Below are 22,100 nucleotides of genomic sequence, written 5' to 3'. Positions count from 1 at the left end.
CCAACCACATCAATCACACGGGGCTCCGTATCTCATTCCTCTGCAGAGGATCTAATAAAGCTGTACTATTTAAACGTATTAAGTGCCTCATTGTCCGACTCAGGCTGACTACTGTCTGTGTAAGCCCTAAAGCCCGACTTGCCCCCCCCCCCCTCGTCTGGTGCAGGAACTGTGTCTCCCTTGGGATCATTAATTGTGAGTATTGTTCTCCAAGGAGTTCCCGACACCAGACAACAGTTGGCTTGAATATGATGAGTAAATGAGCTGGGAGGAAGTTTTGGACCCTAACTTAAAAAGCAAGTAGTTTCCAAAGTTTTGAACATAAAAGTGGTTTTAAGGATCAAAATAAGCAGCATCTGGCGCAGAGCTGGTGGTAATTACCCAACATCAGCAACACGGAAAGGAAAATATTCATCACAGCGTCCGGGCTGGTGGAGGTTACAGGGATCAGGGGGTCAAAGCTGAAACCGTAAACTACCTGTTACAGCGAACATACGCAGGATGGAGAGCAGCGAGCAGAGGAAACGCATCATCTAAGGCAAATATTTGTGGCGTGTGTTTGAGAAGAAAGAAAAAAAAGGGAGTGTTTCCCTATCAGTTTCCTTTATTTTCCCAGCGAGAGGGCAGAGGAGGTGTCGCTTTGCTTTTTTTTTTTTGTTCCCTTCACTCCTCCAGACCTCACTTTCTGAACAGCCCACCCGCACAGCACGCCAGCTACACGACGGCAAGCGGGAAGTGGCAAAGAGGGAAGAAAACAGGCATGAGAGGACTGAAAGTGCCTGTCTGAGCGGCTTAATGATGCATTCTGCCAGAAACGCCACCCTACCCTCCCCCCTGCCACCTCCCCAAATCTCCCTCCCCTCCGGCTCCAGCAATGACATCACCTCCCTGAGAAGCAACATGGCAGAGAACAGTTGCAGAGCTGCATGCAGCCGTTGGAAATGTTTTCCAACAGCAGTTACGTTACCTCAAGCTGTCATACCAGCAACAGAGTGAACTGTTTCCAAGATTAGTGACTTCATGTGTTGTAATTCCCTAATTTTAGTAGAAAATATGGGACCTGACGATGAAAATCCAGTCATTAGGTAAACCTAATCTATAACATGTGAAAATTATATAAAGATTTGACTTTTTTAAGAGCAAAATTATTTAATTTCTAATGTCTTTTGCTTAAATTCTTGGTTTAGGCCTCATGATGATCAACTGGAGGTCATAATAGATCCACATTTTATTTACCACTATGTTACACTGCAAAAGAAATCCAACTTATTAAGTATTTTTTTTGTCTATATGGTTCTAAATATCTCATTTTCATAAAAGAAACAAAAAAATCTGCAAGCGCACTAAAATTATCTTTACTTTCCAATAATTTTTTTTTTACGTGTTTCAAGAATTTTCTAGAAATTATCGTCAGTATCTCGAAGCAACATGCGATAAGGCAGACCACTGCACTTGAATAAAAAAAACAACCCTCTGTAATAAAAGATAATTCTTGAAACAAGTTTATTTGTATCAGTAATGGGTGGAGATAATCACATTTTTCACAAATTTTAGAAAAATAAAAAACTTTTAAAACTCAATAACAGACAAAAGTTACTGGATAAATTGGAGATTTTTGCAGTTGTATTTATTTAATATCTTAAAAACAAAGAATGCATGATGATCAGTGTAGCATTCACAAGCGTAGTCCACAGCAGTGATGCGTTCACAAGCTGCCTTGGAGGACAGATGGGGAGTTACGGGTTTAAACGTTCTCGTTGTGGCAGAGAGTGAACTCTCCCGGCCAGTCTGACGGGATTAACCCTGCACGGCCTCTCATGGCCGAGCTCATCAGGTCTGGAGTCTGGACGCTGTCTGTCAGAGTCACCACTGACTCTCCTTTAGTACAAGAACAGTAGAGGGATCATCATTTATTATTTCCTGCACAAATTCAGATTCATTGATTGATAAGGAAATAGCATCACACCCAAAACACAGACAACCGTCCAGTGAGCTGAATGTACAGGGAAAGATATAGCTTTGAGGCTCGATAGCACTTTATTGAATCTGAATCCTTTCTTATACATTTTCCACTCTAATTAGGTTCAGCTTTCAAGATCTGCAAGTAACTAAAGTTAAAATATATCTAAAACTCTACATCTGCAATCACCTTTCTGTTGGCTGAGAAAGTAGAAACACTACAGTTTTTAGTGGCGGCCTGATCAATGCTCACGTAGCTACAACCTGAAAATGAGATGAGCAGCGGAAGATATGAAATGTTGATTAAATATGTATGCGACATATTAAAATAACAGCAGTACTTAATTTTACACCCTTTTTTTTAGCTACTTCCTCAAAATACTGATTCAGAACTATTACATTGTTAGTTTAAATTATGATATGAATGAAAGTTTAACTGGTCGCATTTCTTGGAACTTACATGACACTATCAGCTAGATCTGTGGTTAAAATAAAGCAGCATCTGCTTGTGAGCCCTGAAGTAGTAAATATATTCAGTATTTTTGAAGGAAAAGGAAAAGTTTAGAGGAAAGTCAGAAAAAAAGCTGAATTTTAGTAGCAAGACATTATTTTTCTTCTTTCTGTGCCATTAATCATCATAGCTGTGACCCCTCAGACTTGTCCTGCGACCCCTTTGCTGCTAAATCATCTTTTTAAAGAAGACTCATCGCTCACTTGTTGAACTACAAAAATACACAGTCAGTGATATTAGAGTGATGTGTTGTTTCCCTCAAAACGGTCTTCGATGGAGTACAGACACCACCTAATCAAACAGCCAAGTTCAATTTAAACTGTTATGGGATAAAATATTATTATTATACAGTTGATGTTTCTCATTTTAACCGGCAACAGTGACTAAAAAGCCTGCTATATAAATTATCGCTCTTTGCTAATGAAAAACAATGAGGATAGATAAAAAGATTTTTAAGAGATTCGTCAGCGTTTATGCTCAGTGAATCCAGGTATCTTGATAAAAATTAGCTGGTTGCAGCTTCTCAAATGTGACTGTTTGCTGTTGCTGTTTTTTAGTATTCTGTGATAGTAAACTGAATATATTTGGATTTTAGACAAAACAAGACATTGGAATATGTAAACTTGGGCTTTGGGAAGCTGTTTTGCTGTTTTTGGACACCAGAAAACAATCGCCAGATTAATCGAAAATAAAAAATAATCGTTATCTGCAGCCCTAATTTCTAAAGAATCTTGTAAATCGGTGGATCTTTTTAGGTATTGAGAGTTGTGTGACTTCACTGCTACTACACATACTTTCCTACTCACCACATAACAAACTGTAGAAACGCGAGACATGACATTTTACCCAGAAACCCCTTTCTCTGCACCGCTACACAAAGCCAGAGAATCAGTTGCCAACAGATGCATTTGTGTAAAAACAGGCCTGAACTCAGTCGTGCCACAAAGCAACTCGCACAATCACCACAGTCTGGGAATTGTAAACTCAGCTCATTAATTGTTGATTCTTTTTTTTTTTTTTTTTTTATGATCAGCGCCTGTTTCCTGAAGCCAATTAGGTGATTGTGGGGCTTTTGCGTCAGAAGCTGCCGTGCTGTAAAACCAGGCTCTGAAATCTGACATTGATCGGACTGACGCAGGAGGTTGGGCAAATGAAAATGCCGATCGGGGCTCTTCTGATTGCTCTAATGGCAGATGGAGCAGCCGAAGCCCATTACACCGAGCATCCAAAAGGGTTTTTCCAAATCGCCTGAGCAAGCACAAATGCCATCTCCGTTCAGATCACGAGGAGGAGGAGGAGGATAAACACACCGAGGGTTCATGTTTAATATCAGACATGTTGAGAGGAGTGTTGGAATCTGAAAGGTTAAGTGCTTTTTCACGTTGAGGTAAAGCTGCAAGCAACAGCTGCAGAAAGATCTGCATCTCATCAAGTTTATAACTGAATAGTTCATTATCAGAGAGGCACCGCCTGAACTGCTGGTGGATCATTAACACTGAACTTAAAGGCGCTTGTGTTATTTTGTCCACCACCTTCCCTGCTTGGCTGAGTCACTGTTAAAGTGGAAAAGTGAATTAAGCCATTTTCAGACATAGAATACGTAACGTTGCTGGCTTCATCTATCTGTTAAAGTGATGGCATTTTGTCATTCAGACCTCTGTGGCTTCCATGTTAAAAATGTTATGATAGTAAGAAAGAAGAGTGTGTTCTGTTCTCTCACAGGCTGCATCACTGACGGATGTTAAAACTTATTCTGTCGTGAACGCGAGTGACGCTCACCCCCTTCTTCTCACTGTGAATCCACTGATCGAATTCAACATTTAATGTTACTAGAGAGAAAATTCTGCTGCATATTTTATAAAGTCTGACATGCAAAAGCACTGAATGACTAAATGGAAACTGGAAGTTTTTAGATACTGATCTGATATGAGAAGAATCTCTGGCTCTTTCACGGTTTCCTACTTTATTTAACTGATTCTGTGCATAAGAAATGAAGATTGGGATAAGAAAACTTTACTTTAAGTCCCCCTCTTTAGCATTTATAAGTGGTATGTAAACATTTAATAAATGGTTTCTAAGACTATAATGTAGTTGTAAGCAGATATGTTAAGTGTTTATTAATGTATCTGTCAACAACGATAACGCTTCCTGTGGGCACCTATAAGTGGAGGCTGTGGAAAAAACAGATTATGAAGGGCAAGCTAGTAAAACACAGTTGTAATAATATAAAACATGTCTTCACAGGAGAAGTTAAGATTGTTGACATATACTGTACATTAATAAGCATTTAAAAATGTCCTCATAGCTGCTTACAACTATTTTATAGGTTTTATAAATCATGTATTAAATGTTTGTATACTGTTTATAAATGCTAAATGGGGGTCTGTCGGCATTCAGTTCAGACTTACGTTAAAGTGACTCGGGTGCTCGTTCAGACGTTAACTTAGCATAAAGGGGTGCATGTCTGAAAGGGGCTTTATTCCAACTCTACTCAAAACAAACAACAAATTACCTGATGGTGACTCTTTAGCTTTTTTATTTTATTCATTTATTTTGAGTTTTTGTTTTCTGACTGGACGTCAACCTGTCCTCTGTCTGCATGCTGAGAACTGACATCCTTAAGCAGGCTGAAACAAACGCCTGTTGGACACGCTGACATTTCCAGCCCTCAGATTTGCTGTGCTGCGAGGCTGACAGCGAGGGCAGATGAATATTTATGCTGCTACCTCCTGCGAGAGGATGACAGCTGATGACAAACATGCGGACTGACTGCATTCAGGGGGGGGGGGGTCCCTGCTTACATCTCAACCTCATGATGTGTTTAATCCAGTTTGATCCGGGTCGATGTGTTTATGTTTGCGTGAGTTGTAGCTGCTCAGGACAATCACACGCTCAACATACGATCCTACTGAGATGTTGTAGATGCTGTATGTTGAGAGCTGCACTGCAAAAAATATCAGGCAATTTTTGTTTGTAATTAAGCCGTTAAGGTCTTGGAGACTTCGTTTTTCGTGCAGTGACCTGCCATATTATTTTTTGTTTCAGGACACAAACAGTATTTTCAAGAAAAACTGAAGTTCCCCCAAATTGGTAATCATACTGTGCGAGGCTATTTTATTGTAAAGTGCTACTATTAGTTTGTTCAACTCTTGCGTGGTTTGGAGGTGTATAATTCTAAAGAAGTGTAACTCTGTCTGTGCCCTTTACCACCAACAGCAAAGTGTTTCATAAAGAAGAAGAAGAGGCCACTCAGGGACGAGGAAAAGAGCTTCAGCAGGATGATTTGCATTCAAATGAAACTGTGTTTGTGGATAAAGACGGCGGTGACGCTCTGGGGAATCGACGCAGCTTCTGTTTGGTAAATAAAACATAACTTTCATTTTGTGTTTCTTCCTTGAGTGGAAGGTTTTACATGATCTTCTATGTGCTGAGTGGGTTTTATGACCCTGTGGGCTTTAGAAACCTTGTTAAAAAAAAAGTGAGACAATAACAATTTTTCTCTTTCCCTCCTGAAAAAACTTTGGTGCCCAGAGGAGGTTTTCACCCCTCCACAGCAGTACATTTGGTGTGTTTGTTTAGCTCGAGAGGCTGATCATCTCAGGCTGATGTCACCTCACTGGATCTGAAGTGTTGCTCACCTCAGCCGGCTCGCCTGAGACTGTTTTTAACAACAGCCGCGTCTGCAATTACGCGACAATTTCAGCAGATATTTCTCCGGTGGGAGTCAAGTGAGGACAGCGGTCGATTTACGTCAAGTGACTGCATGTCTGGAATCTCGAATCACTGTTCGTATCGCTCGAGGGAGCCTGCAAAGAGACCAAATGTGAATTTATGGTCCTGCTGTGTGATAGAAGCTCTGTGCCACTAAAGTAGAACAAGCCTCTCTCCATCCCCGCAGGTCATAATCTCCCAGGAAGGAAGAGAGAAAATAACATCTCTATGGCAACTGCCGGTCTAAAGGTGAGATGTTACGATGCAGGAGAAGACACAGCGACCACAGGCTGCATCCAAAACATATGTTTTCACCCTGCAGTGACAGTAGACTGATCTTTAAATATAACACTGAATTACTTTGAGAGGGAAAATCGTTCATGACGAAGCAAAAAACAACAGCAGGGAAGTCTGGTGCAGATAGGAAAGTATTGATTTATTCACCTGTAGCATTGCAATCAACATTAACTATAAAGAGAAATCTGCGGGGTCGCTTTACAGCGCAAAACAAAGAGAGGCTGTTGTTCTTCCAGAGTGAACTGAGCTAAAATATTTACATCCATCACTACTTTCAGTTATGATAACGTTGTACTCATCAAGCTAATTGCTGAGATCTGGAAACATGGAAGTCTGACTAAACACGAGCAGACGGTTGATCATACAGATTGTAAACAAACCAACAGTTTATCCAGATCATCTAAACCTCTTTGTTTACAGGTCAAACTGAAAGTGAGCGCACCTGAAATGTTTGTAATAATACCACATTGAACAGGGAAACTGTGTGCACAAAACAGTACAGTAAGTACAGCAGATCAAAGCTGAAGCAGGAAGTCGGTCTGTAAACCGTGATGGATGTTTACAACTTTACATTTCACCTTCTTTTTCTCTTACAAACAAGTTTGGCTAACCTGAAGGTTTGTCCTGTCTGATTACTTTTTAATGATGCCATCGTTTCCCCAGATCTCAGCTATTAACTTGATGAGCACAATGCGATTATTACTGATAGAAATGAGAGACAAAACTATGAAAATAAAACCCAAGCTATAATAAAAACCCGAATTTCCCTTTAATCAGATTCACAGGACAAATCAACCACTTTAAAAAGGTGGGGTCGTGAGTATTTCTGTAACTAAAATTAGGATAAAAAAACTTGAGGAACCTCCACAGAGAGACTTTAGAGTCTTGAAACGCTTTCTATTTACACCGCTGAGTCACAGGCAACCATCGAGTATTTTCCAGTCAGTGTCGCTGATAAGGAAAGTGTGTGTGTGTGTGTGTGTGTGTGTGTGTGTGTGTGTGTGTGTGTGTGTGTGTTAAGATATCCTCAGCATGTTACACTACAGAATCTGTTACATGCTCCCATCCAAAGGTCGGGCCACACCCGGTTCGCCTGCCAACCAATAAAAGCCTCGACAAAGTGACAGCAGGCCTCACTTGTTGCCATGGCGCCCACCTGTCGCAACAATAAAGATGACACCTGTCTTTTTTCTTTTTTTTACTGACTATTAATGTCATCATCTGATGACTGAACACTTAATAAAGTAGATAAAACTTCTCTTTCAGCTGAGTTTGCAAAATTTTGTGTTGGATTTGGCAAAATTTGACAACATATCTGCAATATTACAACGGTCACATATACAGCTGGTGATTAATTGCAGTGGAAACTAATTTGTGGAATAATTAATGAGGTTGGGTATTTTTGGCATGACATGATGCATGATTCAATGCACGAAATACAGCCAGTGATAGACACCACAAAACAAGAAGCTTATTATTCTTCATTTTTCTGATGGAAGTTTCTGTTGGCAATAATTTATTTTATTCCTCTAACCCAAGTGATGCCAACTCACCTAATGAATGTTTTCATTTTTGCCACATGTCAGGTTTTGTAAAATTCCCTTGACAGTTTGGTTAGGCAGTTGCATTTGTGAAAGTAAGGAAATGAAAGAAGTTAGAAAAAGAAAATTAAAAGAAGACCGAAGACAGTAGACAGAAACAAAATATACAAGGATGTCATTTTTTAGCCCATAACTTGTAACTGATTCAGTGAAATGTCACCGGCTGAATACATTAAACTGGGAAGCAGGAGGCTTTAGTGAGTTTGGCCTTTTATTAACGAGCAAGAAATCCCACAGTTCAGTTCAGTCTGAGGAAAATGACATCTTTGTTGGCGTTTTAGTACAAAAAATTAATCAGCTTGTTTCTAAAGAATCACAATGAAGAGAGACATTTATCTGAACTGGGTAACAATATTTATAATTTGTTGATTATTTTGCAGGTGATTCTGCTGTATTAGTGCACAAATAAGACAAGAGAAGGTGAATTACACCTGACAAAGGTCAAAGGTCACAGTCAGTGCCATGGAACTGTATGTAGATGACGTACACCTGTAGAGCCGGAACGATTAGTCGAAAATTAATCTGCAGCTATTTTGATATTCAAGCTGCTTTTCTCAGTTTATATCATAATATATATTAATTTTATATATATTAGTTTATATTAAACTGCATATCTTTGGGCTGCGGACTGTTGGTCGGACAAAACAAGACACCTGAAGGCGTCACTTTGGGTTCTCAGATATTGTGATCGGCATTTTTTCACAATTTTTTAACACTTTGTATGTTAAATGATTAATCGAGAAGATAGTCTGATCCATCAGAGCAGCACAATAACAGCAGTCTCTCAAACTTTCAGTCACAAAAGGTAATGTATTAAGAAAACCCGCCTTCCCCCAACAACCGAGTTCAGCAAGCAGCCATCCTGCTGAAGTGCCTGACCTCTGACCTCGCACCTTTGACTCGGAGGAGTAAAAAACTATTTCATCTTTCACAGATCAATCGGTCGATCTTTCTCATCATGAGTACTTATACGTTTTTTTAGAGTCTGTAACAAAAGTTGTGTGTCAACATCTAAAATCTGATTAAAAATAAAAAGAATGCAGAGGAGATAAAAGAAATAGAAAGTTTAGTTACCTGTCAACAACTACAAATGTCTCCTTCACCGCCACGGAGAGAATCAAGTGTCAATATTAGTGACAAATGCATGTTTCATGATACACAAATAAAAACAAGATTTACAAATGCGTTATGGCAATTTGACACTTGAAAGATATACTGGGCGTCCGAGTTTTCCACCGGCAACTAAACGCAGCGTGCATTGGTGGACGGGAGGTCGTTGAAAACGTGTTCGGTTCGACACACAAATATAACCCACGTCAGGTGATGAGCGCATACACATTCAACATCTTTATCTGCACGAGAGAAAAACTTCACAAATGTTTTTAGACGTTCATTTGGAAGCATTTTAAAAGAAAACCTTTGATTAATGAACTCAAAGTTGGAGTTAAATGTTAAATACTTTTATTCAAGCTGGGTGATATTCGTTTATGAAAAGGAAGATTCATTAGTGATTACTATTGTTTATTTACAAAATGTCATATACTTTTGAAAAGTTTTCAGTGTTTCATGAAACACTCATTTGTCAATAATATTGAGACTGAGTTCTCTCCATATTCACTTTCACTGAAACTAATGAAACTAATTCAGTGCTCGCTCCAAAATTCAACAGTACATAATATATGCTGACCTCAGGTTTGGCCTGCGGCTACTCTATTGCATGAAAGATTCACTGGGTGTCCAAGTTTTCCTAAAGTACCTAAACGCAGCGTGCAGGATGTTAAAAGAGTCTTTAAAATAAATGTAATAAAGTCCACGTCAGGTAATCAGTGCAAACATATTTAATAATCTTTAAATGAAAACAAAGAATGTATAAATGTGGAAGACTTTACATTTTTTCAAGTTGGGTGATATTTGTTTCTAAATTGGAAGATGCATTTCTATTTCCAGATTCCCATAGTTTGATTACAAATCATCATATATTTATGTAGTTTTATGTAAGTTTTTGTTTGTATTTCATGAAACACACATTTGTCTCTAATGTTGAGACTTATTTCTCTCCATGCTTCTCTTATTCCCTCCTGCAAATCCACAAGTGTTCATACTTGTTGACCTCTGACCTGCAAAATCTCAAATATGGTCAAATGAAACTGTCTTATTAGATTGTTATCTCCTAAAAAAAAAAAGAAATAAAAAACTGGAGTCAGTGATACTGTAGTAGCGGTGTACAGTTGTTTTCTGTAATACTGCATTAGCTGAGTACAAACTGCAGCGTAAACACCGAGCAGCTGAGCTCACAGTCAGCAGTGAGACAGGATTAGAGCTCTCCTTATCCTCAAAGATGCTGTCACTCCACTCTAGTCAGAATAACTGTCAGAAACGCCACATCACATCCTGTGGCGAGGAGGGTGAAGCTAATTCAACGGACTAAACTGCGAAAGCACCAGAAGACCTGTCCTTTATGGTTCATAGAAGACGCTGAAGCTGGTTTTGATTCACTGGGCACAAAATATAAAACTGTAGAGTTGAAATCAGTAAGTCGATGGTTAATTAACTGTTTATTTTACTATTTTATGACATTTTATAGACGTAACAATTATTCAGTGAATCATTAATTGATCAATAATGGAACAACTTCTTAGTTACAACCCTAAACTCCAGCACAGCCCTCTGGAAACAGAGCTACATGAAAGCAAACAAGCACAGTTATGTTTTCCAAATGCCTCTCTGAGTTCAGATCAGCTGGAAACCAAGTGAAGCGAGACGACATAAGATTGGTGAGATGCATTCTGGGAGCTCACCCTGCAGATCCAGGAGAGTGCCTGAGCTTAGAGTCACATTTACAGCTACTCTCAGAGCAAAACACAGCGTCTGTGGGCCAGAACGAGGCCGATAAATCATACACGGGCACTGGAGTCCTTTTTCGAACAGACTCGGGCTCTGCTGCAATTATCAGGACCGAAACAGCGGGAGGAGGTTTCTGCTCTGCCATGAACAGAAAGATCTTTCAGGAAAGAGAAAGAAAGAGAGAAGAGCGAGAGTTTTAAAATAACAGACCGCTGAAGTCTCACAGAGGAATCTTATCAAGACCAGATGTGAAGGAAGAAAGAAGGAAATCTACAGCGTTATAAAAGAGGTGCTCAATTTCAACATCAATCCAACTGTGCACGAGATTTCACTCTATGACGGGATGAAACACTAAAATTTTATCCTAAAGTAACTTTTTATATTGTTTTGAAATGTCATACCGACACTGTTGTAGCTGGAACACGCCCCCTCCTCCACATATTCAAAACTGTATTCAAAACCCCTGTTTTGTCTACACGGGAGACGTTTCAGTCACATTGTTGGATCGTTCGTCTCAAGCGTGTTTGGAGGAAGAGATGCGCTTCACTTTTAAACGATACAGCTGTTAACAGCTGCTGCAAAACGGCTCACATTTCACCCGCTCTCCCTGCGGCCCAAAACGTCTTATTTTTGCCCAACATGGTGAGCAGTACAGTTACTCCTCAACGGATATATGCAACCCAATTAGAGCTGCGACAATTACTCGTCAATTAATTGATTAGACAATTGAAGGAAAATTAATCTGCAGCTGTTTTGATAATCAGTCGTTTCAGTCATTTTTCAAACAGAAATGCCAAACATTTGACGGTGCCAGCTTCTCTTTTCTTTGTCTTACATTAAAATTTGGTCTGAAAAAACAAGACATTCAAAGATACGGGCACTGGGAATAGTGATGGGCATTTTTCCCCACTGTTGTCTGATGTTTTGTAGCCCAAACGATTAATCAATTATTAAGCAGATTAAGCAACAATATACTGGTTTGAACCAGGACGTAGATTTGCCCCAAACTCTTAGTCCAACACTGTAATCTACTAATACTACTGCTGCTCTTTGTCACTTAAAATCCCATCTCCAAAATCTCTAAGTAGATTCCCGTTTTATGTTTTAACAGGAGGATTAAACATGATCAGATTAAACATGACATCTTCTGATACGGAGTACCTATCCAATGCCATGTGCTCTCTTTGTTCGCAAATCTAAAATCTGTATACAACCCTGTGTAGAGCACACTGGAATCATGTTGTTATAAGGTCGCACGAGGCCAGGGATCGCTGCGGTGCCAAAAAAAGTGACTGAATGAATGTAACTGAGAGCGGAAACACATATTTTTCTAATGACACCAACAGAGAAACTGTGTTTAATGCGGATTGGTGGTTATGTCACGGCCGATACCTGAACCGCTTAATGGAGGTCAATATCAGCGTCGATACCGATCCAGCCTGTCATCTCGGTGCATCCTTAGGACTGAAGCAACGTCGTGCATTTTTGTGGGACAGAATTACTGGATTTTCTCAGGAAAGAGGCAAATAACTGATGTTATAACAAACACTACAGACTGGGACTATCCTATCGATGCACATTTCGCTGCAAGAAGCAGGTAGCGGCTGTGGACAACTACTGGCGTCATCTGAACTTTCAGAGGTCTTAAACACAGCTGCAGGAAACGATGAATCAACGTTGTCATCAAGTGAGATGATTCAGAGAAAAATAAATATAAAATGTTTGGGATAACGAGGACCAGAGCATCTGTGTTTTTCATCTCCTCACAGCATCACTTTGCTGATGAACAAACAGCCTTCGTCCTCCTGCTACAGCAACTTAGCCTTGATTACAATGTTGAGAAAAATGCTTCTACTGTATATGGAGGCTGCCAGGAAATCATGTTTTGCCTAAATGCTCTTTTAATTTCCAGGAAGCTCCATTAAAGAAAAATCTATAAGTGCGAATCTCTACTGTTGGTTACAAGTGACTCCAAAAGCCTGGAAGCAAAACAGCTTGTGTCGCTTTCTAAAAAGACAACCAGTTCACTTCCTTCATTGATTAAACAATTGATAACTTTATCGGACAGGACACTTCAGACAGAAATTAATAAATTATCCAGCAGTGATTTTAGTATGAAAAGGATCAATAGTGTTGAAGAACTGGACCCTTCAAATGTCAGATTCATTGATCTCCTCTTTCTAATGCATTTATCAAACGGTAAAAGGACACTTTAAGACTCAATTAAACTGTTTTGTTTCTCTCGAGCGAAAGATGTGCAGTATTCTAAATTTCCAGCCAGTAAATGACGCTTTTACCTTTTCCTGGATTGTTTTGGGGGGTAAAAAAAAAAAACTGAAATCGAGCTTCAACTACAGAAACTGTAACTGACAATCTAAATAAGACATCGCAGCCCCACCTGCATTGTTGGATTGACAGGAGGTCTGTGGGAAGGAAAGGACCAGGAAGGAAAATAACCCAAATTTATTTACAACAAAAAAATACAGCAGACACCGCAGGTCAGGTGGGGTTAGCTTGGTGTGTGTGTGTGTGTGTGTGTAATCTGCAGTGTGTTGAGGTGGACAGCTTGTTACTGCAGAGCTTAATATTCAGCCAGCAGCCAGATTAGTTCAGGACAACCTGTCAGTCTGCAGCTGCAGGGAAACTGATGGAGAGACAGTGAAGGGGAGCGGGTTTATACAGCAGTGTTTGTCAGCATGCGCTTCTATCTTTGTGAGGACCAATTTGAGTTTTAGACCTTGAGAGCAAGTAAGTGGGGGACATTTTCTCCAGCCCTTACTTCCTCAAAGGGATGTTGGCGCTTGATTTTTTTTGGGTTAAGATTAGAATAAGGTTGAGGTTAGGGGCTTGGGAGTCCTCACAAGTATGTTGTTACATTATGAGGATTCACCTCTTATCTGGGGACAAAAAGCTGGTTCCCACAAAGTTAACCAATAATTATTTTAGGGTTAAGACTTAGTAGCACACACCACGCTCCGCATACAGACAGATGAAGTAGTCAAGCTACAGTAGCCTGGATGTGTCCATCCACAAAACAAATGTGATAAACATGTCTGCTTTTCTGGAGAGCTAACAGAAACAGGACAGAGGCGAGTGACGAGTTATCGGCAGCGTCTAGACACGTGTCAATGCGGGTTGAACCGCGTTCGTGGGGTTACGCAGAGGACAATGAGTACGAGCATTTTCATGCGCATCATACACGGCCGGTGTATCTCTCAATTTCACACATGTGCTCTTAAAAAGGTTGCCAAAGGGCATTCTGGGAACTCACTAACTTAAGTAGAAACAGAGAGGAAGGCTGAGAGAAACCAAGCAACCAAGAAAAAGCTGAGCTTGCGTTTGACAAATTGGTGGTTCGAATCTCAAACCAGCACCTCACCCTCCTTTATTACTACCATTGAGGTGCCCTTGAGCAAGGCAGTTAACCCCCAACTGCTTCAGTGGAGATGCTCAGCGGCCAAAAAGGTCAGAGTGAAGCAGAGTTGAAATTAATTTAAGTAAACATTTGATCTTAAAATAACTCTAGTATCTGATTTATTATTTTTTCCTTTAATAAAAAAAAAAGCTGTGATATTTCGAGTGTTTCCCTGGTTGTGCACCAAAGGAGAGTTTATTTCTGTTCGGATACTTCTGTCAGTGTGCATCCCGTCCCATCGCTGTTCTCCCTGTGAAATAAAACTGCAATTTCAAATCCGGCAACCTCAGAGGAGCCAACACGTGCATTGACGAGAGGGTGTTTTCCACCTCCAGACGACGATTCAGCACGAACCTCCGCAGGGAAGTGAGGGGGGGGGGGGAATAGATGAGTTAAATGCCTTGCTCAAGGGCTTCTCAACAGGACACGTGGCCCCTGTGAAGCTGTAGTGACACCTGACTGTCGATAATGTAATTTTCTGCCGCCGTTACCCCCGCGGCGAGGGGCTCCGCAGCATGCGTGGAAATCCAAAAATTAGGTCAAAGTCTGCAGGATGTGGGGAAGCTTTGTATTCACAACGTCTGCTAAGCATGTAAATAATGCAATGGGGCATCTGACCCCATTTCCCCCCCCCGACACACTTGTTTACATTAAAAAAAAAAGGAATGTGTGTCACCTTTTCCCCATCCTTCCCACCCCTCATTTTCCTCTCGGCTCAGATGCAGATCCCTCTGAAGCCTGCACTTGCAGCAGCAGCAGCAGCAGCAGTGGAAACATTAAAATGCGATGTCTGCATTAGCAGTCAGCTGTTAAAATCGCTTCCTCTCTCACCCTCCCTGCCTTTTCTTTCTTTCTTTCTCCATACATGGCTGAGCTCCGCGAGGCCGCCAGACTCCATGAGAAACGGGGAAAACACTGCTCGCAGGCAGCTGAAATATGACACTGTGATACTCTCCAGGCTGAGAGAGAGTCTGCAGCAATGTGACATATCAATCTGTAAAAAAGAAGAGGAGGGAAGGGGGGGGGGCTAATGAGAAAATCAATACAAAGGCTGCATTTCAGCGTCTTACAAAATAAGCCAATATATGCTCTGGTGTTATGGAAAGAAGCTGGAATATAATGGAAATCATTCATCCCCTCCAAAAGCTGCCTGGCTGCAGTGTGTCATGTGAAAACTGTGTCTGGTAACAGCTGCACGCTCTGTGCACATAATCTAAGCAGCATGCAGGGTTCTGCTGAGCGGGATTTTCCAATATGACAGTGAAAGAAAATTAAAAAAAACCTCTCCGACAACAACTTCTTATTGACAAACCCATGGATAAATGTCTTTAGTATTCCTATGATATTCCCACTGGGGGGGCTATGATGTCCTCTGGTGCTCAACAGAGACTTTTAAGTGTTCTTTATGGTGGTGTTGATCTGCTATGATATCTAATAACAGAAAGATTAGTCAACTAATCAACAATTAAAATTAATGCGACTATTTTAATAACAAATTAATCGTGAAAAAAGGCCAAATATTCTCTGGTTCTAGCTTCTTCAATGTGAGCATTTGCTGTTTTTTCTCTGTTTATATGATTGTAAACTGAATATTTTGGGGTTTGGGACTGTTGGACAAGACATCTCAAGATGTCACCTTTGGCTCTGGAAACTCATGACATGACTCATGGCATTTTTCAAAACCTTAGCGTAAACAATACGTTTCTCAGTCTCTAGCTTGATTTAAATGTAAGAATTTGCTGCTTTTCTGTTTTATTCGATTGTAAACTGGATATTTGGGGTTTACAAGTGGCAAAAAGCAGTTTGAAGATGTTAAATTCAGCTCTGGACACTTGTAATGGAAAGTTCTTTATCATTAAATGTTTGTATTGGAAGAGATAGTCAATAGATTAATCAATAATAAGAATAATCAACAGCTGCCGCCCTCACAATATCGCTGTAACATTCCTGTAGATTTTTGTAGTTTTGCTTGGTGCATAGTAATGATATTAGGGTTAATGTGGTGCTTTATGTAATTTTTATCTCGTATGGTATTTCTGTAATATTACGTAATGACTTTATGTTGTGTCTCTATAATAATTTTATGATTTCTCTGTGAAATTGCTTAAGTAGATTATAGTAAAGTGTGGAGCTCCAAGTGTAGGTCTACTTTTTTTTTGTTGATATTTCTAATCTCCACTTACACAGTTTTGATGCTATATTTGTACAGGACTCTTCTACGACATATCATGAGGATATCATAAGAATAATGCAGTGCTTTCACAAGCATGTTAAGTCTGTTTCCACTTCACTGCCACACCACCAAAACACCACATCCCCTGCACCCAAATCACCGCCACACAAACCGAAGCATTTGCAGCATGTGTGTTTAATCAATGTGGAAAGATGGACTTGAACTTGTGGCAGTTTGAGCTCAACACTTTCCCTCCCTCGCAGCTCAAACTCTAAACCGGTTCGTCCTCTCAGCAGAGACCGACCCGCAGCGACCCGAACACCACCCCCCCCCAAGAGCAGCAGCAGAGCCGGGCAGAGCCGCCGAGCACAGCGGTGAAATTCAAGCACTCACCCTCCGATAACTCCAGCTCCAGCTCGGCCAGTTTGGCCCGCACCTCCGCAGGAAGCGGCACCGGGTCCCGGTCCGCCATTCCGCCGTCAGAAACCGACTTAAATCTCTGTTTTCCGCCTCTTTCTCCCTCTTTTCTCTCTTCAGGCTTCTCCTCAAACCCCCCCCAAAAAAATCCAAAGTCAGTCAGGTTGTGTATCGCTGTGTCGCACTCTGTGCGGCAGCGGCGCCGTTAGCCCTCCGCAGACCAACGGCAAGCTACACAAAACATGGCGGCTCCACTTCCGGTGGTTGTGTTTTAAAAATAAGAGGCCGACGCAGTGTTTTGTGGATCGCAGCTAACATACAGTGCCACTACTGCAGCTTATAAACTGTATGTATATGCTGTCTCCTTTTCTTTTCTCCCCACTAGTCTTTATTTCTCTTCGTCTTCTTCTCAGTTAGTTCTGCCATTAACATACAATAAAACACATACACCAAAACCCGACACTTTTGTTTTTGTCACATCAACCAAATTATATGACAGTATCTGTTTTGTTGTATTGTCTGTACATTTTGTTGCATATTATCTGTGTTATTTAATTCATGGCACCTTTTGTGTTTTGTCACATTATTTATTTTTAGTATTGCTGATTCTAGTTATCAGTAAAGTCAAAATGATGAGATGAGAAGTCAATATTTTGCTGTTTAAGCCAAATTAATAACATTATAAGTCAAACGTTTGACTGACTATCTCAATATTTTGGGGGTGAACCTGCAACAGAGGTGCCCAGCCGGAGAACACTATGATTACATGGTATGCATCTTAGACTACTAGGCAACGGGGACATCCATTATCTAATCAGTTTGTCAAACTTTTGACATTTCATAATTTGAACTTTATTACAAATACGAGCCAAACATGAAAAAATCCAACAGCCTGTTTGATGTTGTTTTGAAGTCATTTCCAGCTAGAAGAAGAAAAAATATGTTGATATATTCTTATTAATGTAGGCCTACAATTCTACAAAGTCGTGTTTTCTCTGCACATAAGCCTACTAATATAAACAATATAGCTTATATATATATATATATATTTATATAGCTAGCTAGAGGTAGCTTGAAACATACAGCAGACTAAAATACACGGATAGAGCTTTTACACGTACTAGTTTTGGTTATATATGACATTACATTTAAAGACTTATCAGTAGTCTATTTTGATACAACCTTGGTAACTGTGCAGACCTCAATGTTTCCGAGCTGCTTTATGCTTTTATTTTGAAGGTAACCCCATTCATCTTCCTGTGTGACGCTTGTTAATTGTCGCTGACTTCATGCACCTCGCAGGTAAAGTGTAATGTAAGGTGACTTTGGACAGAATGAAAACATCAGTAACTTGAACACACAGAGGGATCAAATATTTTCATTTCATCGACTTCAGACAATGTTGCTTTTCTGTTTTGAGGAAAAATATAAAAACTGCTGCTGATTTTTATCAAACTGATACAGCAACCGTCAGAGGGCGTCAGACAACATCTATCTGTCTGTCTGTCTATCCAGTGAATGAAGTTCTACACATGCAGATAAACCACATATCCCTTAAAATAAACTCATATTTACGTGATTTGCAACATTATCAATACCAAAAAGATTAAAGCATTTTAAAATCCCCCTATTTATTAGTGCATGAATCAACCTCTACAGTTCCCCTCAGGTATATTAAGATATATGGTGTCTTTCAGCTCATTGTTTTGGTTTTACAGCCCCAAACTTTACTGTTACGGTGAAGAAAATGAGACATCTAGCAGCTAAAGAGCCAGACACTTAAAAATATGCAAACAGAGCCCACAAATCTGTCAAGACATCCAAAAGATGAGATTCAATCAAAGCAAAAACTTAAACCGGCAATAACTGATTGTTTTGGGGCACTTTGGGGAAAACAAGTTGTGAACAAATCATTGACATATAATCACCTTTTGAGCTGATATGTCGAACTTGTTAGCAAACAGTTGCTTGTTTACACATCCAGCAGTTATGGAGCCGTGTTTGTGTCACCTGATGAATGTAAGTCCAATAGTCTCTCTCTTATAGCTCTGTTTTTGGTCTCCACCAAGTACTGAGGGAAATATCTGGCTCTTTAGCTGCTAGATGCTCCACTATGTTCACCGACTAGTCTCTAACTGTGTCTGTCTGCTGTTTGCTGCTGAGCAGGTAGTGTACAGTGGGTTTATACAGCTTTTTCATTTAAAGTTACAGATAAACAAAGAGCTGAAACTCACTATAAAGCGGGGAGCTGCAGATTCAGGTGATAAGTCTCTGTACATTCATCACTTGGCATTTGATACATTGATATTATAAAAATATAGATTATAGGCAGTTTAAAAGTGCTATGGGAAGCATTTTAACTTAACTTTAACTTATTATTGTCAATCAGTTTTTGCTGCACAGTTAAAACAAACAACCGAGATGTCTTTTAGCAAAAAACACATTTCCCATAAGTCCGGTTGCTTCCTGTGACTCCTCTCTCAGCCTGAAGAGGATAAACATGTTAGAAGTGATTTTTCCACCAGTCTTTCAGTCCCTCCACCATCTGTTCTCACCACAAGCTTTAGCTCAAGTTGTTCAAAAAAATCCCACATAACACCCTGAAATCTGCGCTTTGACTCCTCCTAGTTGTGCTGCTACCTGGCCTCAACCATAAGGAAAACTTCATAATAAAAAAATGCATCTTAGAAATCTGTGTTTTCGTCACTGCAGGGCATTTCATTAACATCATCATTATCATCATCGTCATCCTGCTCCTAGCAGTAGCAGCAGTCCCATCATCATTACTTTCCCATTACCGACCCTGACAGCTTGTTTCTCTAACGCTCCCTGCACGGACTTTCTGCTGCAGGTCTGAAACTGAAGCTACACTCAGATTCAAAACAGCAGCAGCATCACAGATCCGCATGTTCAAGTTTATATCTTTCATTATTCCTGATCCCTCACGGTGGTAGAGTTTATGGACATACAGTAGTTACACATGTAAGAAAACAAACGAAACAGAAATGAAGTACATGGGTAGCTACACTTGTTGCTCAGAGCCAGCATGAATCAGCATATTTTCTGATGATATTGTATGGAAATATTCAGTGTGTTCAAACATGACCTTTTTAAAAAAAAAAAAAACAATCAAAAACGAAAAACAAATTGATATTTTGTTTCCAAGTAAAGAAAAAAAAGAGAGAAAAGAATCAAACAAACCATAAAGAAATGATAAAATTCAGCAAGAGGGTTTATTCTTGACCTCAGAGTTAATATTTTGACAAAATAATCTTTTAGCAGTAGTTCTAAATTTTTGCTATCGTGCCAAGAGTTAGTTGAGAAGATGTATATCATTCTCATGCAGCTCATTAGCTTAGCTTAGCTTAGTTTAGCACAAACACTAGAATCAGCTAGCCTGGCTCTGTCCAAAAGTAAAAAAATCCGCCTACCAGCACCTCTAAAGCTCACTGATTAACACGTTATATACCATAGATTTCAACCGTACAAAAATTTAAGTGTATAAACGAGAAGTTGTGGTTTTACAGGGGTGATTTCTTGACCAGGAGCAGTGACTTCTTGGAGTCTTGTTGCCACCTTCAGGTTGCCAAACAAGATATAACATTTTATTAGTGAGTTTTAGAGATGCTGGTAAGTGGATTTTGTTACCTTTGGACAGAAGTTATCTCAGGGCACTTTTCCTATAGAGCAGGTCTAGACCGTACTCTTTATAATATTATTTACAGAGACCCAACAAATCCCACCATGGGCAAGCACTTGGCGACAGTGGCAAGGAAAAACTTGCTTTTAACAGGCAGAAACCTCAAGCAGAACCAGACTCAATGGTGGGCGGCCATCCTCTCTGGGTAGAGAGAGAGCAGGAGGTAAGAGAGCATACAGTAGCACAATGCAAGTTCCACATAGAGATGGAAAGTAACAGTAAGGGTAATAGTAGTAGAATTATATTAATGTTAATAAAAATAATAATAGCAATAATAATGATAATGAAAGCAATAATAGGACTAATAATAATTATTGTACTAGCAGTTGTCGAGCAGGAACACGGGGGCAGCAGGTGGCCCACAACCACAGATCCAGACTCTGCAGCTCTGGAGGCAGAAATACCTGCTGAAAGCGACAGAAGGAGAGAAACGAGAAAGCACCAAACTACGTGAGAGAGAAGATGTCGAAAGAAGATAAAAAGAAAGAAAGAACATTTTAATTGAGAGGGAAAATTGTAGTAGTAGTGGTAGTAGTTTGACAAAATGATCTTAACTCAATGTCCACTTACTGGCTTTCAATCACATCTTACCATCTTCATCAGCTGATAGAGTTGGCTCAGTCACCCTCTCCCAGCAACAACTGGGATTTGTTGAAAAGCTTTGCAAAAAGCTAGTAAGTAGACCTTGAGTTTTTTTTTGTTGTTTTTTTTGTCAAAACATGTAATTGTCCAATGTGAAAACAGACACAAGCAAAACAAGGAGAGAAATTTAATATTTTTAGACTGTGGACTCACTTTAAGGAACGACTTTGAACAAATGTTACTAGAAAAAACACACTTTTGTAGAAATGATGCTGTTAATTATCTGCCAAAGTGCTCTTTAATGTAGAAAGAGTAGAAAACTTTTTAAAATCAATTATTTTATTTCCCTCTTGTGCGGTACGTGAGGTTGCCTTCAGTGTGTATGTGTGGAGAATTGCAATGTAGTTCAAGTGGTAATAAGCCTGGGGGTTTAAAAACGAAAAACAAGCTGACTGAAAAAACTGTGAGAGGAAAGTAAAACATGAAGTGTTTGACTTCTAAATCAGTCACTTCATGGTCACTGATCAACATTTAAAAACCACAGATTCTGTCAACTGATGATGTTTTGTAAGTGAATTTATTAAGTACAGCAACAACAGAGTAGTTACCCTTATATAAAAAACAATGACGTCTGCAAACGGCAGTTTTGTCTTAGTTTGTTCATGACAAAAGATTTTCTATTGTTTTTAATTGTTTGAGTCGTTCTTTTTCAGACAGCATGAGCACCAGACAGAGCGGCTATAATAAATATTTTATAATGACAATGTGAAAGGGGTCGCTCATAGTGACAAACGTACAGAGAACTATCAGCTGAGTCTGCAGCTCCCCTCGGCTTTGCGGAGCTTTATAATGAGTTTCAGCTCTTTGTTTATCTGTCCGGTCCACAACTT

General features: G+C 39.8%; 1 protein-coding gene across 3 annotated transcripts in view; it reads right to left on the bottom strand.

The window, feature by feature from the left end:
• dip2ca (disco-interacting protein 2 homolog Ca) overlaps positions 1 to 17,196 on the bottom strand; it is a 234,798-nt gene extending 217,602 nt beyond the window's left edge. Inside the window, exon 1 of one of the 3 annotated variants that reach the window (XM_044219310.1) lies at positions 16,905 to 17,196. In XM_044219310.1, the coding sequence (XP_044075245.1) occupies positions 16,905 to 16,983 (79 nt within the window). In that variant the 5' untranslated portion in view covers positions 16,984 to 17,196. The remainder of the gene's footprint in view (positions 1 to 16,904) is intronic. The other 2 variants (XM_044219314.1, XM_044219312.1) reach the window with 2 other exon arrangements.
• Positions 17,197 to 22,100: the final 4,904 nt, after the last annotated feature.

Source organism: Siniperca chuatsi, linkage group LG13 (assembly GCF_020085105.1).
Source record: "Siniperca chuatsi isolate FFG_IHB_CAS linkage group LG13, ASM2008510v1, whole genome shotgun sequence".
NCBI lineage: Eukaryota > Metazoa > Chordata > Actinopteri > Centrarchiformes > Sinipercidae > Siniperca > Siniperca chuatsi.
Note: the sequence above shows the minus strand (reverse complement) of the source record. Positions and strands in the feature narration are given on the sequence as shown.